This window comes from Engraulis encrasicolus, chromosome 17 (genome assembly GCF_034702125.1).
Source record: "Engraulis encrasicolus isolate BLACKSEA-1 chromosome 17, IST_EnEncr_1.0, whole genome shotgun sequence".
NCBI classification, from domain to species: Eukaryota; Metazoa; Chordata; class Actinopteri; order Clupeiformes; family Engraulidae; genus Engraulis; species Engraulis encrasicolus.
In genome coordinates this window covers 25,883,665-25,906,828 of record NC_085873.1, presented here as the reverse complement: position 1 = coordinate 25,906,828, position 23,164 = coordinate 25,883,665, and the positions used below count along the sequence as shown (strand labels likewise).

Here is a 23,164-nt window from a genome sequence, read left to right as displayed (position 1 = left end):
TTATGGGACGTCCCCATCTCCTCCTCCTCCTCCTCCTCCTCCTCCTCCTCATCCTCACTGTGCCACGGAGGGCAACTGCTTGGGGATGGGCGGAGGGGGCTGCGGAGGGGGACATTTGGGGGCCCGGACCATTGGCTTCTTCGAAGGAGGCCTCTTTGGACCAGCAGCAGGCTGAGAGCTGACGCTGGGGGCTTGGGGCTTACTGCTGGTGGGACCAGTCGGCTGAGAGCTGATGCTGGGGGCTTGGGGCTTACTGCTGGTGGTGGCGGGTTCAGGTGTAGCTGCTGTGGCCGGGTTGACCGGGGGTGGGGGATGGGCTGAAGAGGAGGACAACACAGGGGTGTAGGTTGGCACGGAGGAGATGATGCCAGTGGAGGAGACCGTGGGAGGAGGGTGAGTCGGGGTGGTCAGGGGGATGCGAGGGATGCTGGGAGATGAGGGAGTCTTGTGCACTAGCGCCCCTGGTGGCTGGTTGGAGGAGTTGTGCTGACTGTGTTGCAGGAAGGAGCGCCTGGTAGCTGTTAGGGGGAAACAAACAAACAAGCAAAAACACAAAGACAAAGACATGGGGGTTGGTACAGGGCGAATCTGAAGAGGCGCTTGACACAACGTGTAGTTTGTTCCGAAAATTAAAAAGGAAAAAGTGAAGCGTAATCTCTGTGCAGTGTTTACTAAGTATTCAAAATCTGTATTATAAGAATGTATTTGCCATTTCAGGTCATTCAGCTTACTGTCACTAGTTACTGCCACCAAATTGTACTAATGTTACTTTTCTCAGCCATAGAACTTGCCACAATTCCAGAGTTGTATGAAGTAGAGGAACTCTTACAGATGAAATTACAACACTAGTGGTAAGGTATGATATTACATGGTTTGGTTTCAACTTGTAATATCGTACTACTACTAGTGTTGTTACTACATTTGCACTACATTTGTGCAGCACAGATGTGGAGGGGCAAGTGTGTGTGTGTGAGTGGCAGACTTCCCACTTACGTTTAAATGGACCAGGGATTTTCAGCGAGGGCTCGGGCGAGTTTTGAGGCAAGTCGGAGACGGTGTCTGAGGAGCTTGTCTCTCCCAGCGCCCCTGCTGCCACAGCCTGAGTGGACATGCTGATGATGGACCGTTTGGCAGGAACGGGGGCCTGGCTATGTGTCTGGTTGACTCCAGAGGGCGCCACTGAGGCATCGTCTGGGGCTGGGGCTGGGGCTGGTTCAGAGGACTTGGTCTCCCAGGATATTGTGCCTCGGCTCACAGAGTTGGATTTCACGAGGGGCTGCGGTGAAGAGGGGAGATGTGTGTCTCCACAGCTGATTGAGAGAGGTGTTAGGAAAATGATTAAAAGCTGCAAAAGCGCTGCGAGACATGCAAAACATGCACACATATGTATTATTCACATTTGACTGCTCAGTAAAAAAATATATGTACATATGTAGGTGGTTTTCATTACTTATTCATGGGCTTCAAAAATACATACATCAGAATTAAATGCAATTTCATGGAAGGCTGATATGTATTTTTCATTTTCATCGTGTACTTTTTTTCATTGAGCTGGTTGAAAGTGAAAATAAACCCACGGGGAAAGTCCCATGGTCATTGTCACACAAAGACACACATTGTCACACAGCACACCAGTGGTGTAGTCTACTTTTTTATGGTGGGCATACTGTAACTTTGAGCATTTTACTGAAATCCCTGAAATTTAGAAGTGGGTATAATCTGTATACCCGCGTTCTACGTAGACTACACCACTGCAACACGGCACAGCACATGGGGGTTAGGGTTGAATGGTTCACCTGAATGTTTTGGACACAGTGGGTCGAGGAGATGAGGGGTTGGAGGATGGCAGTGCTCTCTCTGGACCTGGGCTTCCCGAGGCAGTTGGGCCTGGGCTTGAAGGAGGGTCAGGGACCTCAAACTCTGGTTCTTCAAAAAGAGTGAGCATATTAATATGTATGGTATGTTATTTGCACATTACATTGTAAATATTCAACAAAAACAACAGCACTAACATGTAGGCCTATATACTATATGGTGGAAGGTTTGTTCCATTTCATGATGAATTTTATTTGTGTAGCACATTTAAACCAATATAGTTGACTCCAAAGGGATTTACAGAAATAATCAAATAGAGCAATAGCTAAAACGCGATTTAAAAAGTCAAAATAATCCTCTATCAAAGGCACTCTGTCTACTGTACGTTTGGACCCAAACCCCTACCTTCAGGGAACAGGCTCTTGGAATACTGGATAAGGGGTTCTATCACCATGACAACTTGGACTGAGGAGGCAGAGGCCATGTCCAGGATGGAATGCTCCCTGATGTGAACAGAAACATGTCGAAAGCATTTTAAATTCAATTACATAGCAATACATCAATTTGACCAGTCAGACATCTACAAAAAACATCTGTCCCAAACAAGTGATAATTAATAATCAATAAATAAACCTTTAATCTATCAATGGTCCAAAATGTCACACTTCAACCAATGGATTAAAGGCAGTTCATCGCTTTGCTGTTCATCTTTGCCTTAACTTGAACTAACGTCTTAACCCTGCACTTGGATGTGATATTTGACTGAGCTAAACAAGTGATACCACCTTGGAAACATTCATTCTATTTCTCTTTTTTTTGCTTTGTTCACTTCAGCTGACAATGCCTACCCAACTACTGTAGTCTCGCAGTAATATGACTAAAACTACAACAGATAAGAGCTCTTCTCTATTCTTGTTATTCGTGAAGGCTAAAGGTATTTTCGTTCACAAACGGTCAACACTCACCCCTCTTTTTGCGGCCAGAGTAAGTTAGGCCCCAGCACAATAGCGATGTTACTGGGTGTCATTTTGTTCACCACTTGGTATTCAGACAGGCATGCTAAGAATTGCACAAGGTATCTGCAAAAACAAACAAACGTTGATAATAGTGTACGTATACAGTATACTCTATGTCGCCTGGTGAAAAGCCCAAATATGAACAAAATAAAATTTAGAAAATGAAGATGAAAAATGAAATGAAGTTTAAAAGTAAAACTTCCTGAAAAGAAGGTTATTAAATGTCACAGAAAAGGTGGTAAAAACTGACCGGAGGTTATTGTAGTTTTCCTTTGGCAGTTTTTTCAGTACCTCCTTGAAACTCTCTAGCTTGTCAGGCACTTCCTTCTCCCTAAAACAATGAGAATTGAGAGTGAGTTACTCAGAAATAGTTCTGCAATAGTTCACCCATTTTAGCCTGATGACTCATATGTTGTTCGACCTTTGGTACCTGGAGACACATATAAGCTGCATTCAGGCTCTTGAGATTTTAGCTTTTTTCATAAAACATGTGGATATGTTACAGCTGAATGAACACATTCTAATGCAAGATGGGGGTTTTAGGGTTTAAATGCAACTTATTTCATGTTTTTATGTGCATCAGAGGCTAAGATATTTAGGTTTTTATAGGCTGAGGGCAACTTCCCCAACAAGGGCTTAGGCATTCAGCAGGCGTTATTTCGCAGGTGCTTTAGGCATCAATGGGTTAAACACACTCATTCACACACATGCACGCATGCGCACACACACACGTGCACACACACACACACACACACACACACACACACACACACACACACACACACACACACACACACACACACACACACACACACACACACACACACACACACACACACAGTATGCTACATAATGTGAAAGCCTTAGCATTGCATTGTACAGACTTACTCTGCCGCTTTGAACCAGTCTTGATAAAGTTCAGAGGTCATGAGAGGTTCAGGAAGCTCTCGAAGGTAAGACTTCAAAGCTCCTGAGAGAGGGGAAGTTGCAACAAAGAGAGAAAAAAAAAGAAAATCAACCGACACACAGAAATATACTCATGCAAATGTTGTGTATGCTGCTTTTCAACTAGACTTCAACTAGACTTTTCAACTATGCCAGTGATGTGTGTAGCCCTGTCATGCAGATGGGATCGAGTCGCTGGCAATTCCATTCACTGTGTGCTGAAAAAGCTTAACTACACCATACCAACATTGCCAAGAGGTACAGATTACAAGATACAGATACAAGTAACAGATTAAGAAGATGACATGGTCATTGCCATTCCGGTGACATGCATGAAAGGGTTTTGCATTGTTTATGTGTTCACCAACTTGCAACAAGGAGAAAGACATTTCTGAGTTCACTTTACGACCCTCGAAGGGACTGTAATGGTTTATATGTCAATACTCTGGGCAGTCATGGGTGAGCGGTTAGGGCGTCAGACTTGTATCCCAGAGGTTGCCGGTTCGACTCCCGACCCGCCAGGTTGGTGGGGGGAGTAATCAACCAGTGCTCTCCCCCATCCTCCTCCATGACTGAGGTACCCTGAGCATGGTACCGTCCCACCGCACTGCTCCCCATGGGGCTCCACTGAGGGCTGCTGCCTTGCACGGGTGAGGCATAAATGCAATTTAGTTGTGTGCAGTGTTCACTTGTGTGCTGTGGAGTGCTGTGTCAAAATGACAATGGGAGTTGGAGTTTCCCAATGGGCTTTCACTACTCTGCTGGCTACTCTATTACCAACCCCACACCCCACCACCCAAAAAAAAAGTCACAAGCTCAAACCCCCCTACCCTTACCTGCCACAGCGTGAGCCTCCATGCTGAACTTACTGTGTGCGTGCATGCGTGCATGCGTGCGTGTGTGTGCGTGCGTACATGTCCTGACCTGTGCGTCCATGCTGAACTTGCTCTGTGTGTGTGTGTGTGCGTGCGTGTGTGCATGCATGTCTTGACCTGTGGGTCCATACTGAACTCGTTCTTTGTGCGAGTGTACGTGCGTACGTGCATGCGTGCATGCGTGCATGCGCGTGTACGTGCGTGCGTGCGTTTCCTAACCTGCCACAGCATGTGGGTCCACACTGAACTCGCTGTGGTCCACCATCCCCGCATCCAGACTACTCTTCAGCCTCTTCACCACTGATGCTGCAGCCGCCAACCGGAACAGGCCCTGAGGAAAAACAAGCAGGACAGTGTGACAGTATGAAACTAAGGGGCCTGTGTGTGTGCAGGGCCAGATTAATGCACAGGTTATATGGCTGCATATTATGGGCCCCCACCTGTCAGGGGCCCCCTGATTGGCCAAAAGTGAAAAATTGCAGAATTGTGACAAGATGCAATAATGAAAAAATCATCTGTGGTGTTGAATACAGTTGGTAGACAAGGGAGTGGAATGGTGTGTGTGTGTGTGTGTGTGTGTGTGTGTGTGTGTGTGTGAAGTGTTTCTGAATAGGCGAACATGATGTTCTCTTACGTGTGTGTCAGCACCTCTTCCTTCACTGTCCCTTCTTCAGCAGCTGTGTGCGTGCGTGCGTGCGTGCGTGCGTGCGTGCGTGCGTGCGTGCGTGCGTGCGTGCGTGCGTGCGTGCGTGCGTGCGTCCTCACCTCCTCTTTCAGTCCCTTCTTCAGCAGCATCTCCACACACTCCTGTATGGGTGTGGCGATGCGGCGCTCGCTGTTCTCCAGATGCCTGTGCAGAGCCTCCCCATACACCTTCTGAGAAGAGCTGCCCAGGGGAGTGTCTACAGGGAGGGAATAATAATGATACTAATGAAAATAATACAAATAAATGAATAAATGAATAAATGAATGAATGAATGATTGAATGAATGAATGAATGAATGAATCAATGAATCAATCAATCAATCAATCAATCAATCTATCAATCAATCAGTGGATGAATGAATGAAGTTAGGTGAATCACAATCTTTTGGTCAAAGGAATACACCAAATTATATACTGTACTGAAATCAATAAAGCTACGTATTCAATCTATATGAATGAATCTATCTATGTATGGGTAGATGACGTGACGTGTAAATTTTGCTGTCGAAGGCTCTTAAAATTAAGTAAATTCATTCTTTCAAAATTTTCAATGCTTTAAATGATTAAACTAATGTCGTTGTTGTGAAAAAGTAATGTGTAATAAATCCAGAGCTTAAATAAGTATACTTAATTTTGTGTCAAATGTCACATTTGTCCTATGGTGTGACTGAGGCAAGCCTGGTTCTCCATATTAAAACATTTTTAAATAAATAATCAAAGCTCAGTCATTTGTCTAAACAACCCTGGCATGTTTTTCAAGGTGTCTATTTTAGCAAGTGGCAATGCTTAATTTTTTTCCTGTTTTTCTGAGACTGTATGGACTTATGAAACTTTGTCGCAGAAAATAATGTCCTGTGGTGTGACATCATTTTTTTGGTTAATTCTGTGGATAATTATCTATTGTTGAAGCTCCAGCGGTACATAAATTGTGACTTTAGACCCTTAAGAAGCCAATGGCAAGGGTGGATTTTAGATTTTTTTTTTCAGAGTTCTTCAGTCAATCAATTATGTTTTGCTACCACAAGATGTATTCGTTTTGTAGTCCTTTGGTGTGACAGCCATAAAATACATTTTGACAATAGTGTATATTTTTCATATTTTTTTTCTTATGTAGATGTATGAAAATGCATCTTACTAAAGGTGAAATTGTATTTCAGTTGGCAACGACATGGCTTTAAATTAACTCAAAAACTCAAAAGTCCTATGGTGTGATGGTAAAAGTCCTATGGTGTGATGGTAAAAGTCCTATGGTGTGACACTTTGGAGTATCACACCAAAGGACAAACAGGTCACACCAATGGACTAGATATTTGAGAAATAGCTTTTAAAACAACTGGTAGTACATATTTTGTTGTTGTTGTTGTTTGACTAGATAAATATTGTGTATTCAAATTACGTATTCCTTTATTGGCCTTTGGAATTTATACTTTGATGAATATTTGCTGTTGATTTTAGATACTGTCTAATGATATAAAATGTCATTAATGGTGCTTTGAAACCATAAAACGGTAACAGTGAAGGAAAGATCAGTGAGAGAGTATATAGAGGAGTATAGATGAATAAAGTATGCTGTGGAGAGCTCAATATACAGCATAAATGTGCTGTCCAGCTTGAGATACCAAACAGGCACTGGCCACTACACACTTCAGGTTCAATGGTGTGACAGTCATAGCATACCTACAAAAGTGTGATGGTCATGCCAAGGTCACCCTTCAGTATGAGTCTTATGAGCTCTGCAGGTTACATTCAATGACCGCATGGCTGTCATTAAGAGTTACGATAGGCTGATAATCGACGATTCAAAGACTTATAAGTGTAAAGTGTAGGTCCATATTGACTACAACATTATATTATGATCAAAAGACAAAATAATCATGTTGATATATTTGTTTCTGGCTCAGTTTTGCATTTCTGTCCTTTAGCGTGACATGAATGTCCTACGGTGTGACATGTTTTAAACGCTCAAATATGTGTTTGAGCTAAACAATATGTTTGATAAACACTGAATATTGCATTAGGGAAGAACAAATTATCGTCCCTGAAAAGTTTTGAACATTTAAAAGAAAGATATCCCTGTTTTTCCTCGAAGGTTTCTAATAATCTCACATCTAATGGGAAAAAAAATACCTAAATGGTAATTTCTCATTAAATTAAGACTTTAAAAAATTGCAATAAATATGAAGAGTGTAACAATGTTCATAAAACTCCATCAAGCCATTTCTACATTACTTAATATATTTATTTCTTAACGTCACACCAAAGGACATATTTTCAGCAAATTGCTTTATCAACGTAAATAAATAATCAATGAATAGAGCAACATTTTGACCAATTGGATTTTTTGAAAGATTAATTGCTGCACTACGTAGACATATACTTTTTTTCCCTCATAAACAATGTTTTGTGAAAAAAATGTTTTTTGCTGCCTATCCGTCATCTACCCGTATATATCTATGTATCTACAGTATTTATGTCTGCCTATCTATCTATAATAATAATTATACATATATTTTGTATTGCGCTTTTCAAGACACTCAAAGACGCTTTACAGACCATATAACATAAAACAAAAACACAAGAAAACAAAGACATACTCAACAAAACAAAGACATACTCAAAAACAAAACAGAGACACACAAACAAAAATAGAATGGCAGTGGGGCTTTTTTGTCCATGATGGAGCGTTCAAGTTGGTGGAGAGAGAAGTAAGCCCACGACGGAAGCGGCGATGAAAGGCCATGGGGATACGAAAATCCAAAGCTTCTCGTCATGGGGTGCGAGCGATCTCGGCCGAAGGTGGCAGCCGAACTAACTGGCGAAGATCTATGGATCTAGTTAGTTAGTTTCAAACCTTCCAAATATACTAGAGTACACGCCACTCTATAGATGTACTGGTAACACTTTAGAATAACTACCTACGAATACCTTCATAAGCACTTTATAAATAATGAACTAATTATCAACAAAGTGTTTACAAACGTTTATAAATGAGTAAGAAATACTATTAATATATACATTTGTAAATGCTTTGTTAAATGTTCATTATTATTAAATGTTAATAAAATGTTATGAAGCTTTTTTGGGTAGTTATTCTAAAGTGTTACCGATGTACTGTTTCTATGAAATGCTAAGGTGTGCTTTCTATTGACCTGGCTGGCTGGGGTTTTCCTTGACTGCTGTGATTTTGTTTTTCAGGAAGTCCAGGGATGCCTCATGGTACTCCGCCTGCAGCTCTAACAACTGACAAAGACACAGAAACATACATATACATCGTGAATTTCGGTTTTATCATTAAAGTTTACTGTACTACTGTATTTTATTTTGCTGTTTTTAAGCACGTTGAATGATGTCTGTGTATGGTAAATGTGCTACTGTATAAATTAATTGGCTCGGATATACTTTACACAGAAACACACATAACTCACTAACGCGCTCACACACACACACACACACACACACACACACACACACACACACACACACACACACACACACACACACACACACACACACAGGTAGCATGTACACACACTGACACTCTCAGACTCAGACACACACACACACAAACACACAGGAAGCATGCCCTATATTAAAAGTGTCAAAATGCTCACGCGTGTAAAGTAGTTGGCGTATTCGTCCTCCCGAGTAGCGAAGAGGTAGAGGTCAGCAGAGTAGTTGTCCTGGAGGAGGAGGGGAACGTTTATCTTGGCATCTGAACCATCAACCCCCCCATGATAGTACCACATGATGTCATGTACTGTATGCTGTATTCTTTATCTATCTATCTATCTATCTATCTATCTATCTATCTATCTATCTATCTATCTATCTATCTATCTATCTATCTATCTATCTATCTATCTATCGTTCGAGTTATCCACCGGGCTTCGGGGGGGGACAGACCTTTTGTGGATCAATTCATATACATACTAGGGTATGTGACCTGATATGCAAACAACACAACAATACACATTATTTGCAAGCCCCCTGCTAGAGGCTCACATCATACGAAGCAATCTATCTATCTATCTATCTATCTATCTATCTATCTATCTATCTATCTATCTATCTATCTATCTATCTATCTATCTATCTATCTATCTATCTATCTGAGTCTGACCTTCATGCTGTCCAGCTTCCTCCAGGCCTCCTCCACTTCCTCTCTCAGCCCGTCCTGCTTGGCCTGGGGACCCGTGCTGGCCTGAGACCTGTAGGGGTGGGTGTGTGTGTGTGTGTGTGTGTGTGTGTGTGTGTGTGTGTGTGTGTGTGTGTGTGTGTGTGTGTGTGTGTGTGTGTGTGTGTGTGTGTGTGTGTGTGTGTGTTAGAAAGAGAGAGAGAGACGAGATAGAAGAGAGAAAGAGAGAGAGACGAGAGACGGGAGAGAAAGGGAGACGGAGACAGAGAGAGAGAGAGTGTGTGTGTGTGTGTGTGTGTGCGTGTGCGTGTGCGTGTGCGTGTGCGTGTGCGTGTGTGTGTGTGTGTGTGTGTGTGTGTGTGCGTGCGTGTTTGTGATATACCAAGAGCAGGGGAGAGTACAGTGTTAGCAAAACGGTTCAGTGACAACAGCAGCAGCAGCAGCAGCAGCAGTAGACCACAAACAGGGAAGTGATAGTGATCGTGAACCAGTATAAGTCCCACCTCGTCTTCGCCGCGTGCCAGTCCGTTGTCAGTTTAGTGAACTGCTTTTTGTTTTTCAAGATCTCCGGCAGATCCTCCTGTGAACAAAGACACCAAGATGTGTTTTCAACTACCTGCCTAGAGATCTAGGTAAGCAATTTGCCTTAATGACTTCCAGTTCTGAATGCCATCGCTCCCGAAGAATCATTACGTGGGCTTGACCCAGCAATTACGTGTATATACAGCATTATGTTGTGTTCCTTAGCTACAGTAAGTTGCAGTAGAATAGCATCAGAGGCGATTCCTCTTTGAGTACAAGGGAGGCGCCGCCTCCTGTCCAAAATCACGTAAACTAATGCTTTACACAACTTAATAACATTGCTATTTCAGACCCAGCTCCATAGAAAATGCATGTGCTCAACTTAGAGATGAAACCAATCTGTTATAAGATCCCGAGGCTCGCACGAGTTTTTTTTCCGCTCATGACAACGCAAGCGAGTCGAGTCTCAATGGACTTCAATGGCATGTGGGATTGTACGATTTTTCAATGGCAAAATGCTAAACGGTCATTGGCTATTGCCGTGAAATTTTTTTGATTTTGAGACTGAGCCTCACTGGGAGTGAATGGAGAAGAGAGAGGAGGGGGGAGGGACCGGAGACTGGAGCTCCGACTTGTGATTGGGTGAACCCCGTGTCAGTAGGCTACAGTAGTTGATTTCATTTCGAAATGCGGATATGTTATTAATTTGACTGAGAAGTTTCGTCGTGGTAACCAGTGGGTAAGCTATTCATTGCGGTGTACTCCAGTTTTGTGTACATATTCTTGTAAACCTAGTGACACTATAGTGTTGCGAATAAAGTCTTAATAGTGGCATGTCCTTATCCTTTTTAATCTCCCAATTCAAAAGTTGAAGTTGCCTACTTTTCGTTAGGGCTAGCTTGCAAGAAAGCTAGAGAGCTATGCAAAATGCCAAGCATTGTGGATTAAATTCTGGCGAATTCCAGTCGTCCTTATGAGGAGAAAATGAATATCAAGGAGCAGAGCAGAGCACTGCCTAATATTGACTTGGTGAAAAAGGTAGGGAAGAACAACCGTTTCTTTTGAGCTTTCGTGGTGTCTTATCAACTGGTTAACTGCCAAGTATCGTGAGTGGCGAATCCTTGTTTCCTACTGTGTTGGCAATGTCTGGTAAATAATTAAAGATTTTGCGACCTCTAGTGGTAAGTTAAGCCGTGCACCCAGTAATGAACAAAGACAACGAAGGCAAACTAAATCACATCATTATGTGGCGGAGGTAGGCCTAATGATAATAATAATAATAATAAAAACATTTCCCTATGAATAGGCTACAAGGGGGATAATGATTAATGATTAACAAATTTGTTTCAACAAGAGTCCTTTAGTGTGTGAGGCCATATGTGGCTCAGGACCAATGTAAGATGTGTGTCAAAATCCCCCCCCCCCCCCCCCCCCCTTAATTTTTGCGTTCTGGACATATTGTAATTGAACAGCCTCCCCTGTTTGACAGACTACCAGCCGCCACTGAATAGCATGTATGTTATTTTTCCTAAAACTGGCCCAAAGGACAAGCCCACTTTCAGCATTTTCTGTGAGAGTGCAATCTAGTTTGTGCTACTTTTGTAAAGTACAGTGTAAATGATTGGTGCTTCAAATAAATTATTTTATTAGCATTATTCAATAATCCATAGGGTGTCTTTTAAGAGTCCGGACATCGTGGACTTTATGCTGTTTTTTTTTCAGTAGTACTTAGGGAGCAATGTTAAGTTAGGTAACTTCAACTTCAACTTCACTGCAACTTCCGCAACGCTCCACTGGCTGGAAAATTGAACCGGTCACCCTTTGGTAAAGCCCTGAGTGACCCGCTCTACTATTCCCCATACGCATTAAGCCTCGTGGCTGGGGCTGACCCGTAGCGAAGTGAAGGGAAGTGAGAAATTGAGTGTGGTCTGCCAGGCTACCCTGGGGTGCATTTCTGGAAAGCGTAGTTGCTAACTATGTTAGCTACTTTGTTGGTTGAAATGCAATTTCCCCTTGGCAACTACCGAAATGCACCCCTGGTCAGTAGAAGTGAATTCCTACCACATACACTTGTTCGAAGGTACTATAAGCTGAGATATGATATGATGCATTTGAATGATCCAAAGAGGAAAATGTTGTGTTTGGCAAGCAGAAAGCGCATGCTGCATCTAATTCAGAAAAAATACTGTATACTCGGCCAGAAGTCTAACCTAGATTTTTTTACATTCTCCATCTTTTATTTCGGCCCCTGTTACTGTAAGGCTTCCCAGGCCTGGGCTGGGCTGGACCGGGCTGCACCTGGAGCTCACCTCGCTGAGTTTGTGGAGAGGCTCCAGAACCTCCTTCTCCAACTTCAGTTCAAAGTCCGATAGTGTTTGGGCCAGGAAGCATTGTACAGAGCAACACATCTCCAGAACTCTTCTGCAATCGGTACAAGAATGAACACATCAGCAAGAAAGCAATGTACGGTAAACTGTACACATTGACACATTGCTCAGCATGAATAGATTTTTTACAGGCTACAGCTAAAATCAAGCAAACCAAATGTGCAGAAAGAAAACTCCAATGGACTTACGTAACAGATTGACCAACAATGGGGCAGTAAAGGGTGGTTTATGCCTCCAGTCCAGCGTCCCTGCGTCGTAATGCAGTGAGCCGCGCAGTTAACGTAGTGAAGCCCCCCCCATCACGCAGGTACTCTGGGGCACCTCCCCAAAATTGTGTCTCGACGCAGGGAGCGACGGCGTGAAAGGGCGAAAATAGGTCTCTGATTGGTCCTCTCGACCAGCCTGCTCTGTCCTCGAGTCGAGAACAAGCGCTACTTCCTTGTTCTAACCTTCGTCGGTCTACGGACTGTGAGCTCTTCATTAAATAAGTTGCCCGTGCTTTGTTGTTTGATTTATTTACACGAACCAAAGACAACACATGCGCTTGCAAGTTACGACGCTGAAGTTATTTGGACAGTTGAACAGTGGTTCCGAGGTCGAGGAAACATTCCGCTTCGTCCTCGACAAATGAGCCACTTCTTTGTTCCAAACTACCACTTTGGCTGCCAGTGCGATCAAACATGCACGTGATATAAAGATTTAATGTTTCATTTTCATTCTCGTCGAGTCTGTGATGCTAAAAAACAACCGACACGTCTAGTTTACTCTTTGTATTGAAGGCAGTTTCAGCGTGGAATGGCATCGCGCAGACCGTGCTTCAAAACAGGGCATAAACCAAAATTAACTGCATCATGGCTGCGACAAGCTCACTCTGTGGCACAAGTAGGAAGCATAACCCGCCCTTAATACCTCAGTGATACAGTATGTTGCTCAGGATAATAGATAACCTATTATCATACTAATATAGCCACATTGAAATGGTTATAAATTGATGCGACGTGTCAATAAAATGTGAATATGTGTCATGTCAACAATAAAAAAACAATTTAACAGAATACATGTAGGCTATCTTGCAAGCTACAATGTCGGTAAGGTATAGTAGGCCTACATAGAAAAGTTCAATGTAGTGGAATTGTGAAAACTGCCTACCTGATTGACGATTCAGCATCGAGGTCCTTTAAGCATTCTGCCATACTGAAGTACAGCAGCATTAGGGGAAGCTTTTTCTAGAAGCAAAACAAAACATCAGGTGTGACAGAGTGGGAAATTACAGGAAAGGTCTCCTTGTGCTTTCATTATCAAATAGTTACTGAGCTTTGCCTTTGTACTGTGGGGCAGTGTAACTCAGGAACAGGGGTGCGTTTCTCGAAAACGTAGTTGTTAGCAGTTAGCAACCTGGGTAGTTAGCCTACCAATGGGAAGTTGCATTGCAAACAACAAAGTATCTAACGTAGTTAGCAACTTTGGTTTCGAGAAATCCACCCAGAACTGCAATACAAGTGGAAAATAAAACTGCTGGTGTGCACATGGTGCGATTATATCACCAGCTCTTTCGGTGAAGGCTGAACTACTACTGTATGTGGCAGCACTTGTACAGTAGGCCTACTGTCTGATCTCAGGATGCCTCCCTCTCCACAGGTGTTTGCTTTTGTAGACTTGACCTGAGTCAGTTTTATATTTCAACCCGTTAAAACACAGCATTATAAATGTGTTGTTACCAGAATGGCAATGACCGCGTTGTAGGCCTAGAGCATCACCAAACGCCATGTGTTATGTCTTAGTAGAATACCACTATGTTAATGAACCTTTCAATGACTATTACAGCATGCATACTCAGATGGTACGGGATGCATTATGGGGCTACAATTCACACAAACAAAATGCTTTGTCATATGACTTTGTAGGGCTGGTTGCACTAGTAAACAGGTAGGCCTACAGGGTTGAGCTGCTCACCATGCGCTTGTCAGCGTCCAGGCCCGGCTGGCTCTGTAGGCAGGCTGCCAGCTTCTTGTGGATGATGTGGGCTGCTTTCCGTGTAGGCTCCACCCGCTGCTCCACCTTTTAGCCCATCAGATGTGAGAAAGTGTTTAGTATGTGAATGTATTGCATTAAGAGTAGATAGGCCTAACTCAAATGAATTGTTCTAGTAGTATCGATGTTTAATTAGTAGCAGTAAGAGATCATTTATGTAGGCTATGTCGCAGAAGTGTGTACCCCCTCACATTTCTGCTTTTGATGGGACAACATTAAAGAGATTTCCCTTTGACACAATGAACAGTAGCCAGCGTACAAGTTATGCAGTCACTTAAATTTATTGTTCACTCAAAATAGTTTGAAATACAGCCACTAATGTCTCAAAGTGCATCTCACAAAACTGAGTGTCAAACTGAAATTTCTTTAATGTTGTCCCATGAAAAGATAAATCTGCAGAAATGTGAGGGGTGTACACACTTCTGTGACATACTATGAGAAAGGAACGAATTATCATTCATTTGAATACACCCCATGATATGGCACATCTCATTTTCACAATGGTTTCAAAGAAGATAGAGGAACAGAGGGTTTCTCAGAACAGAGGAATCTGGAGAGTGTGTGAATCAGTTGATTTGTGTACAATATACAAAATGGTGGATCTGTTGCATTGTGTTGACAACTTACCAGCACCAGATCCTCCTCAAGAAGATCTGTGGCATCTTGTGACCTATGTACCAAGAAAATGTTCTTCTTTTTAATATTACCCAAAATTAAATGCAATGACAAATGAAATTAAATAAAAAATAATCATGTTCCAACGTAAAGTAATTAACGCAACATTGTCCACTGCGCTTTGTAGTGTACAGTTTACTATGAAGTTACAACTATTTTTCACATCTCTAACAACCTGTAATGTGTTTGCATTGTATCAGTGTGTAGTGAAAATGAAATGCCCTGACTGACTCTAAAGTCTACACTGGATACCTTTAGATGAAAAACAACTTGAGCTTTGTGATGGTGGAGATAGAGGTACTAGCCAACACTGACAATTGCACTTGTGTAGGCCTACTTGCATGTATTACACTGTAAACGTGTACATATCGTGTGACAGTAGTGAAAGTCGACGTTTAGATGTAAACGGCCCAAGGCTTTGTGGTAGGCTCTCAATAGATATGAACACCACAGAGCTCTGCTTACAGAAATATCTGATGGGCAGCAAAATATATCTGGTCTGGTGTTTTAGTGTTGAGCACACGACAGCACAGCAAGCATCCAAATTTAGCCGTTCAACAGGCCTGTGGTCAGGACTGGAGTGAGATGTCAGAGAGGAAGTGGGCAGAGGGTACACAGTACATTTTCTCAGTGTCAATTCAACACTCAGTGCATATGCAACACAATAGGCTCATACGACTTAGATTTTTGTCGATCAATGTAGACACAGCACGTGAGCGAGAACTTGTTGTCACGATGTGGGTGGTATTAAAACAGCGCATTTAAAGTCGGCCACAAATATGAACGAGACGATGGGCTCGCACCAGTTTGCTCTACTAACACACCACGTGTGAGGAGTGGGGGACAGGCAGTGAGGAGGAGGTTAAGTGGGGACCTGCGCAAACTTGTGTAGGGGTGTGAGACAAGACTCATATACACACGCGAGTGAGTTGTTGACCAACCAGCTCATGGGCGCGTGACCTCGGAGGCGGTCTGCAGGCGAGCGTTGAAGGGGATAAGCAACTGCAGAGGTTGCAAGATCTGACTGCAGTCGCATTCATCCCGCGATAGTTTGACACCATGTGACATGTCACCTCGTCGACGCAACATCACCGAAATTTTGAAGTTTGACAGGAAATCTAACCGTCATGCAACTTTTTTTTTTTTGATCGGACAGTGTGAGAGGTGGACAGGAAGCGAATTGGCAGAGAGACAGGGAGGGGTCGGCAAAGGACCCGGGCCGGGAATCGAACTCGGATCAGTCGCATGGCAGGGCCTGTGTTGGTCTTACTTAAAGGTGATGATACAGGGCAACCTTTTGGGCAATGTGCCTGAGTGGGCAATGATACTTTAAGACTGCTGTTTGGAGTCTTTATCAGTCCAACACACACTTTTAAAGATTTTTTTGCTCTTTTTGACCATATTTATGATAGGACAGTGAAGGTGGTGACAGGAAGATAGTGGGGAGAGAGAGACAGGGAAGGGCCGGCAAAGGATCCGGCAAAGGAACTGAACCTGGGTCAGCCGCATGACGAGTGCCCTACCGGTTGGCCACGGCAGGGCTCAAACACACACTTTTATCAAGAACATTTCAATTAGCAGCAAAGTGTTGAAATAACAATAACATTCACCGTGCTATATCACACATCATCACCGACGTATGGTATGTAAGATGCGAGTGAGATCACAGAGAGGGGAGGAAGTGGGCGGAGGGTAATATTGCACATCATCATCATCATCATCATCATCATCATCATCACCACAGTTATTTCCTACTTGTGCACTCCTCATCCATACATGCACATGTGCACAATGCATGCAGTGTTGCCAGGTTGCCAGGTTACCTGCCCAATTGGGCTACTTGGGGTGGCCGTCTGTGGGTAAAAACGGGAAAAATTGGCCATTTGTCATTTTTTTTCTGCAGTTTTAGGGCCATGGAAATCAATGCAATTTGTTGAAATTGGGCGTACTTAAGCGCATTTTGGCGGTTTTTGAGAACCTTTTGGGCGGGTTTTGATCAGACACATCTGGCAACACTGAATGCATGGTCTGTCATACATGTGATCAGGGCTCTAAATCAGTGATTCTTAACCTTTTTTTCTTGAAGCACCCCCTAACCTGTGCACAAGACAAGCCGCGCACCCCCAACCCAAACGTCTGCACGTGTATATGCACAAAAAAATGATTTAAGTGAATAATTATATTGATCAATACCTTAATAACTTTACATTAGGACCAAACATGCTTTAATTTGGTCTTGATTTGGCCTAATTATAATGTTTGGAAGCAGTATTTTGGTAAGAACCTCTATTAAAACAAAGTTCTGCGCACCCCCTGAAATCTCTGGCGCACCCCCAGGGGGTGCCCGCACCCCCAGGGGGTGCCCGCACCCCAGGTTAAGGACCACTGTTTTAAATTAACTACTCATGCCAACTGGCCAAATGCTGGTGAAAATTCAGTTTGGCTGGTAGAAAAGAAAGCTTACTAGCCACTTTGACCCATCAGTGAGTGTTTAGTTAGCTAGATTAACATCTACTAGCCATTTTGGCTGATGGTGAAAAAAGTTAATTTAGAGTTAAAGTTAATTTAATTGTGATTGATTTATTCCTGCCAGATAAGAGAATGTACTACATCAAAGGTGCTAGTCTATTAGACTGTTAGGCTACTTGTGTGCATGCACAGCAAACACCCTCATGTATACTTTATTCCTACTAGATTATATGATCAAAGGACAGGTCATCATATCCAAATAAGACCAGTAGCCCTTTAATGCACGCCGTACCTCCAGTGGCACACTGTAATAGTCATTGAAAAGTTAACTACCATAGTACTACAATACTATGACATAACACAGGGCTTTTAGTAATGCACTACGACTTGGTCATTGCCATTCTGGTAACAGCAAATTTATAACGCTGTGTCTTAACGGGTTAATGACAAACATGTCCCGCTGCATGTACGTGTGTGTGTGTGTGTGTGTGTGTGTGTGTGTGTGTGTGTGTGTGTGTGTGTGTGTGTGTGTGTGTGTGTGTGTGTGTGTGTGTGTGTGTGTGTGTGTGTGTGTGTCTGTGTGTGTGTGTGTGTGTGTGTGTGTGTGTGTGTGTGTGTGTGTGCGTGTGTGTGCGTGTGTGTGCGTGTGTGCGCGTGTATGTGTGTGCGCGTGTGTGTGTGCGTGTGTGCTTGCTTGTGCATGTGAGCAAGCGAGCAAGCATGAGAAAGAGACAGACTTTTCCGGAATCAAAATAGATGTCTTCGCTCTCTTCTGTTAGTGCTCATCACAGCAAGAAGTGATTGGCTTTTTATTATTATTAGGCTACTTCATTTGACCTTAAGTTATCCAGGAAGGGGCCATTGAGATATTGCATGTCATCTTCCAGGGAGCTCTGGGCAAGATAGCTCAATAAATATCGCAGACAGAAATGGGAGACACATGCAAGAATGCAGACCACAATCACTGACAGACACAAGCAAGGCAGACCACAGAAAACAAAACTATTGGGCTGGGAAGAGAGTAATAAGCGTTAGAAATACATTCTACTCCATACAAAGACAAGCAGGCAGAATTTACAAAGGCCTTAAAGGGACACTGTGCAGGAAATGGTCAAAAAGGGTACTGCAACTATGCTGCTCATTGAAAATAGGCTCCCTATTGCCAAATTTGATCTTTACATGAAAGTTTACTAAGTAATAAACAAATATTTTCTAGTATGGTCCAAGTAAAGTCATTTTTGCAGCTAAAAATGGCTATTTTTGGAAATTCAAAATGGCGGACCATGGAGAAGATCCCCCTTTTCATATATGAAAAGTGCAATTTTTCCAGTCATAATGAATACTTAGAATTTGATGGTGGTGGTAAGTATTCATGAAAAAGGTAACATTAGTGTATGGGCAGCATGAATTCTGGAAATAAACAACTAAAAATCTCACACAGTGTCCCTTTAAAGTGGTGCTCAACTACAGTTCATGTAGCCTGAGTTTGAAATACATTACGGTCTATAACGCTTTCATTATGCTCAATGACGAAACAAATGTTGGGACTCAGTGGCTCATTGGGCATAAGAGCTATAAAGCCTCTGCCAAATGCAATGTAATGCAATGTAATGTAATGTAATGCAATGTAATGCAATGTAATGTAATGTAATGCAATGTAATACAAGATTCAAACCACAAATCTGGCAACCTGGGTTCGGGTCCGACCTGAGGTCATTTCCCGATCCTTCCACAACTCTCTCCCACTACTTTTCTGCTTATCTTCCCTGTCTTGTCATAAAAAAAGGAAAAAGGCCTGAAAAATATTAAGGGATGCACTGGCCCAATACTTATATCCCTTATACTCATACTCGTCAAACACTTGCCAATACACCGATGCTGCTATTACAAGAAACATCGCAACATCTATCATCACAACATCACATTCAATTGAGAGCAACATGGGAAAAAAACGGCACCTCATATATTTACTAACATTTAAATCTACATGGAAATGGACAATAAAACAAATAACACAGGTGGGAAAAACCAAGGCTGTGCATTTGTTTTCATTGTATGTTGTGGGTCAAAGTATCAGAATTGGTATGTGGTATCGGTCATGAATATATTCATATTTGTATCGGTTTTCAAAAAAGTGGTATCATGCATCCCTAAAATGATCTAAAATAAAAGAAATGTATCCATCATGCAACCTAAAGCAATTGAACCATATAAAGACAGATGCTAGACCAGGACTAAAGCTGCCTTTCCGAGTGTGATCTCTAACCCTACTTCAGCAGTTACCTAGCTACAGTTTCTGTTATCTAAAAACCATTTAAGCTATATGGGAAACATGCAAGCCTCACATGCTCGCACCAACACACACACACACACACACACACACACACACACACACACACACACACACACACACACACACACACACACACACACACACACACACACACACACACACACACACACACACACACACGACCTCACCACAGGTAGGGTAACAGTCCCAACTAACCACACACACACAGATAAAAACAGCACACTGCATGTTAACACGTACACAGACAAACAGAGAGAGAAAGAGAGAGAGAGAGAGAGAGAGAGAGAGAGAGAGAGAGAGAGAGAGAGAGAGAGAGAGAGAGAGAGAGAGAGAGATAATACATTGTAGGTTAACCACAGAGTCAGAGAAGGATGCCACTCCCTTGCACTGAGCTGAGGATTTGGAAGGGGCCCCACACAAACAAACTCTTAACTCAAGGCTCTTAGACCAGGCTCCGAAATACGTCAGACATGTCAATTTCTCTATGTGTGTGTGTAGAGAGAGAGAGAGAGAGAGAGAGAGAGAGAAAGAGCAAGAGAGAGAGACATTTGTTGTACAATGCAATGATTGCAGCATCCGTGTGTGAGAGTTATAAATATATCAGTAATAACATACATGCTTGTGCGTGTGCGTGTGTGTGTGTGTGTGCGTGTGTGTGTGTGTGTGTGTGTGTGTGTGTGTGTGTGTGTGTGTGTGTGTGTGTGTGTGTGTGAGTGCGTGCATATGTCAGAATGTTTAGAATGTTATTCTGTACAAACTTGTAATAAATGAAGCATGTGTGTGGGTTTGTTATATAAATCTGTAACTACTGCAGGGTGTGTGTGTGTGTGTGTGTGTGTGTGTGTGTGTGTGTGTGTGTGTGTGTGTGTGTGTGTGTGTGTGTGTGTGTGTGTGTGTGTGTGTGTGCTCATGTTAGTTATACAAATCTGTAATAACGGCAGCGGGTTCCTCTTTAGTCCACACTCTCATTTCAGGTTTCAGTCACCCTCCGCTCCGTCTCACACGAACACAGAAACAAGAACTTACACGACACGACCGTCCGAAAGAAACAAACATAGACTACAACAACACAAAGTCTCACACGCACACGCACACGCACACGCACACGCACACGCACAATACTATAGACCCCTGAGTCAACGATCTGCAATGGATTTTTTTTTTGGTCAGGAAACAAACAAATCCACCAACGCTATGACCACCCACCTAGACCTCAGCAACAAGTGGGTGGCGTCTTTCTGTTTGCATGGTTGGTTCGACTAAAGTCATGCCCTTTCCTGCCCCCATAGTCTGCACTCCTCACCGCTGGGGTGATGCACGGTGAACCGCCACACACACACTCACGTCATTGGCAGTGACACTCGCGAAACCCTGACGCCTTTTTTTAGTTTGCAGTTTGCAATCGCACTTGCAGGTGCTAACTAACACAGGCCTACACTTGTCACCCACCCACACATACACACATTCAACATGAACATTGTCGAAACTGTGCATTGTTTGACAATGATCTCAATTTTTTTTTAAATGAGGTGTCTTTTTGGATGTGTTCTTTTACCCCCTCAGCCAAAGCGAGAGGTTTTTCTGGTCAGTGAAGTGTTTGGCCTGTCTGTGTAGGCCTACTACAGCATGTGGCTTCAAGACGTCAATGGACTTAAATGAATGGAGGTGCCACGGAGTGCCAAGTAGGCTTGTGGTGGTTTCGTGAGAAAACCTGTACAATCACACACAAGACCCACATGAGAAAGAGTGCCTACGCTGGCTGGTTTTCCCTTTTAAACCCATTTTTAGCCTGAAGCTGCGTACACGCTTTGACTGTAGGCGCCTGGAGTGACAGATACGTTGCATTCAGGTTTTTGAAATTTTAGGGCTTTTTTTATTTCAAATGTGGGTATTTTAGAGCTGGATGAACACATTCTAATACAAGATGAGCTTTTGAAAAACTTATTTCATATGTGCTTCGGAGGCTGAAATATTTTGGTTTTAATAGGCAGAGGGCACCTTTACCAAAAAAGGGCTTAGGCATTCAGCAGGCGTTTTTTTGCAGGTGCCTTAGCCTAAAATGGGTTAAGAGGAAGAAATGTGTGTGTGTGTGTGTGTGTGTGTGTGTGTGTGTGTGTGTGTGTGTGTGTGTGTGTGTGTGTGTGTGTGTGTGTGTGTGTGTGTGTGTGTGTGTGTGTGTACTATATGTGTGAGTGAGTGTGTGTGTGTGTGTGTACTATATGTGTGAGTGAGTGTGTGTGTGTGTGTGTACTATATGTGTGAGTGAGTGTGTGTGTGTGTGTGTGTGAGAGAGAGAGAGAGAGAGAGAGAGAGAGAGAGAGAGAGAGAGAGAGAGAGAGAGAGAGAGAGAGAGAGAGAGAGAGAGAGAGAGAGAGGGAGAGAGACCCTAGATTTCACACAACATATATCATTCTCATCTAATCAACATTGACCACTAAGATGATAACAATTTTCACTGAGGACGAGCATGTGAACCAAACATTGACAAAAGATTGTCTTCCATTAACCTGTTAAGACACAGTGTTATAAATTTGCTGCTACCAGAATGGCAATGACCAAGTCCTAGTGCTAGTTATGTCATAGTAGAGTAGTACTGTGACATTTCCGTTTCCAATGACTATTAGGCCTACAGCATTTCACTGGTGGAACGGCGTGCAATATGGGGCTACATGAGCATTAAACGGCAACTTAAACTGTGCCTTTCTTTGTCCTCCCACCTTGACAAACACAAACCGGTGAAGAGACAGATGCAAAAGAGAAACAGAAACAATGGAAAGAGATGTGACCTTCAATCCACTAACTGAAATTTCAAGTGTAAGTTACTGTCATTTAAAGTGTTCAATTCCATCTACATTTCCACTATAGCTCAAAACAATATAAAACTGTTCCATTCCATTCCATTTCTGTTCCAATGAACAGAAATGTAGAAAAAACAAAAAAACAACAGAAATATCAAATCACTTACTTTGAGATTGATCCAAACTGGTTCAAAAATTTCAACATCGCTCTCTGAGGAGTGAACAACACACGCTGTGTTGTGAGCTGAAGGGGAGAAAAGACCCCACACTTGTCTTCCCAGGTCCTATGGTATAATAGCCTTCAGGTCAGCGACAAACACAACTCAGTTGATCTCATTTGATGATATTTCTCCAACGAACTTTTGATTACGGTTCCTTCTGGCGTTTCTGCGGAGTGCTGTTGTGTGTCCGCCGGCGTGCGATGCGACAACACTTGACAGAGGGCTGTCACAGTGTATCCTTTTGGCCTCGCGTTCT

The 23,164-nt window shown here is 42.9% G+C and overlaps 1 protein-coding gene across 1 annotated transcript; it reads right to left on the bottom strand.

Moving 5' to 3' along the window:
- Window positions 1–23,164, bottom strand: sh3bp1 (SH3-domain binding protein 1). The gene is made up of 18 exons (XM_063222078.1): window positions 22,855–23,164; window positions 15,059–15,101; window positions 14,354–14,458; window positions 13,550–13,626; window positions 12,323–12,434; window positions 9,995–10,071; window positions 9,477–9,564; window positions 8,968–9,036; window positions 8,506–8,596; window positions 5,417–5,553; window positions 4,871–4,982; window positions 3,720–3,801; window positions 3,082–3,162; window positions 2,781–2,894; window positions 2,221–2,318; window positions 1,797–1,926; window positions 994–1,310; window positions 1–518 (listed from the first exon to the last, which is right to left on the bottom strand). The coding sequence occupies exons 1-18, from the start codon at window positions 22,890–22,892 to the stop codon at window positions 55–57; spliced, it is 2,235 nt and encodes a 744-aa protein (XP_063078148.1). The 5' UTR covers window positions 22,893–23,164; the 3' UTR covers window positions 1–54.

Excerpts from the sequence above, each read along its gene's own strand:
- sh3bp1 (XM_063222078.1), bottom strand. The coding sequence starts at position 22,892 with ATGTTGAAATTTTTGAACCAGTTTGGATCAATCTCAAA. Across the intron at positions 14,459-15,058 it reads TTGAGGAGGATCTGGTGCTG|GTGGAGCAGCGGGTGGAGCC; the intron begins GTAAGTTGTCAA and ends ATGGGCTAAAAG. Across the intron at positions 1,311-1,796 it reads ACTGTGTCCAAAACATTCAG|CTGTGGAGACACACATCTCC; the intron begins GTGAACCATTCA and ends TCTCTCAATCAG.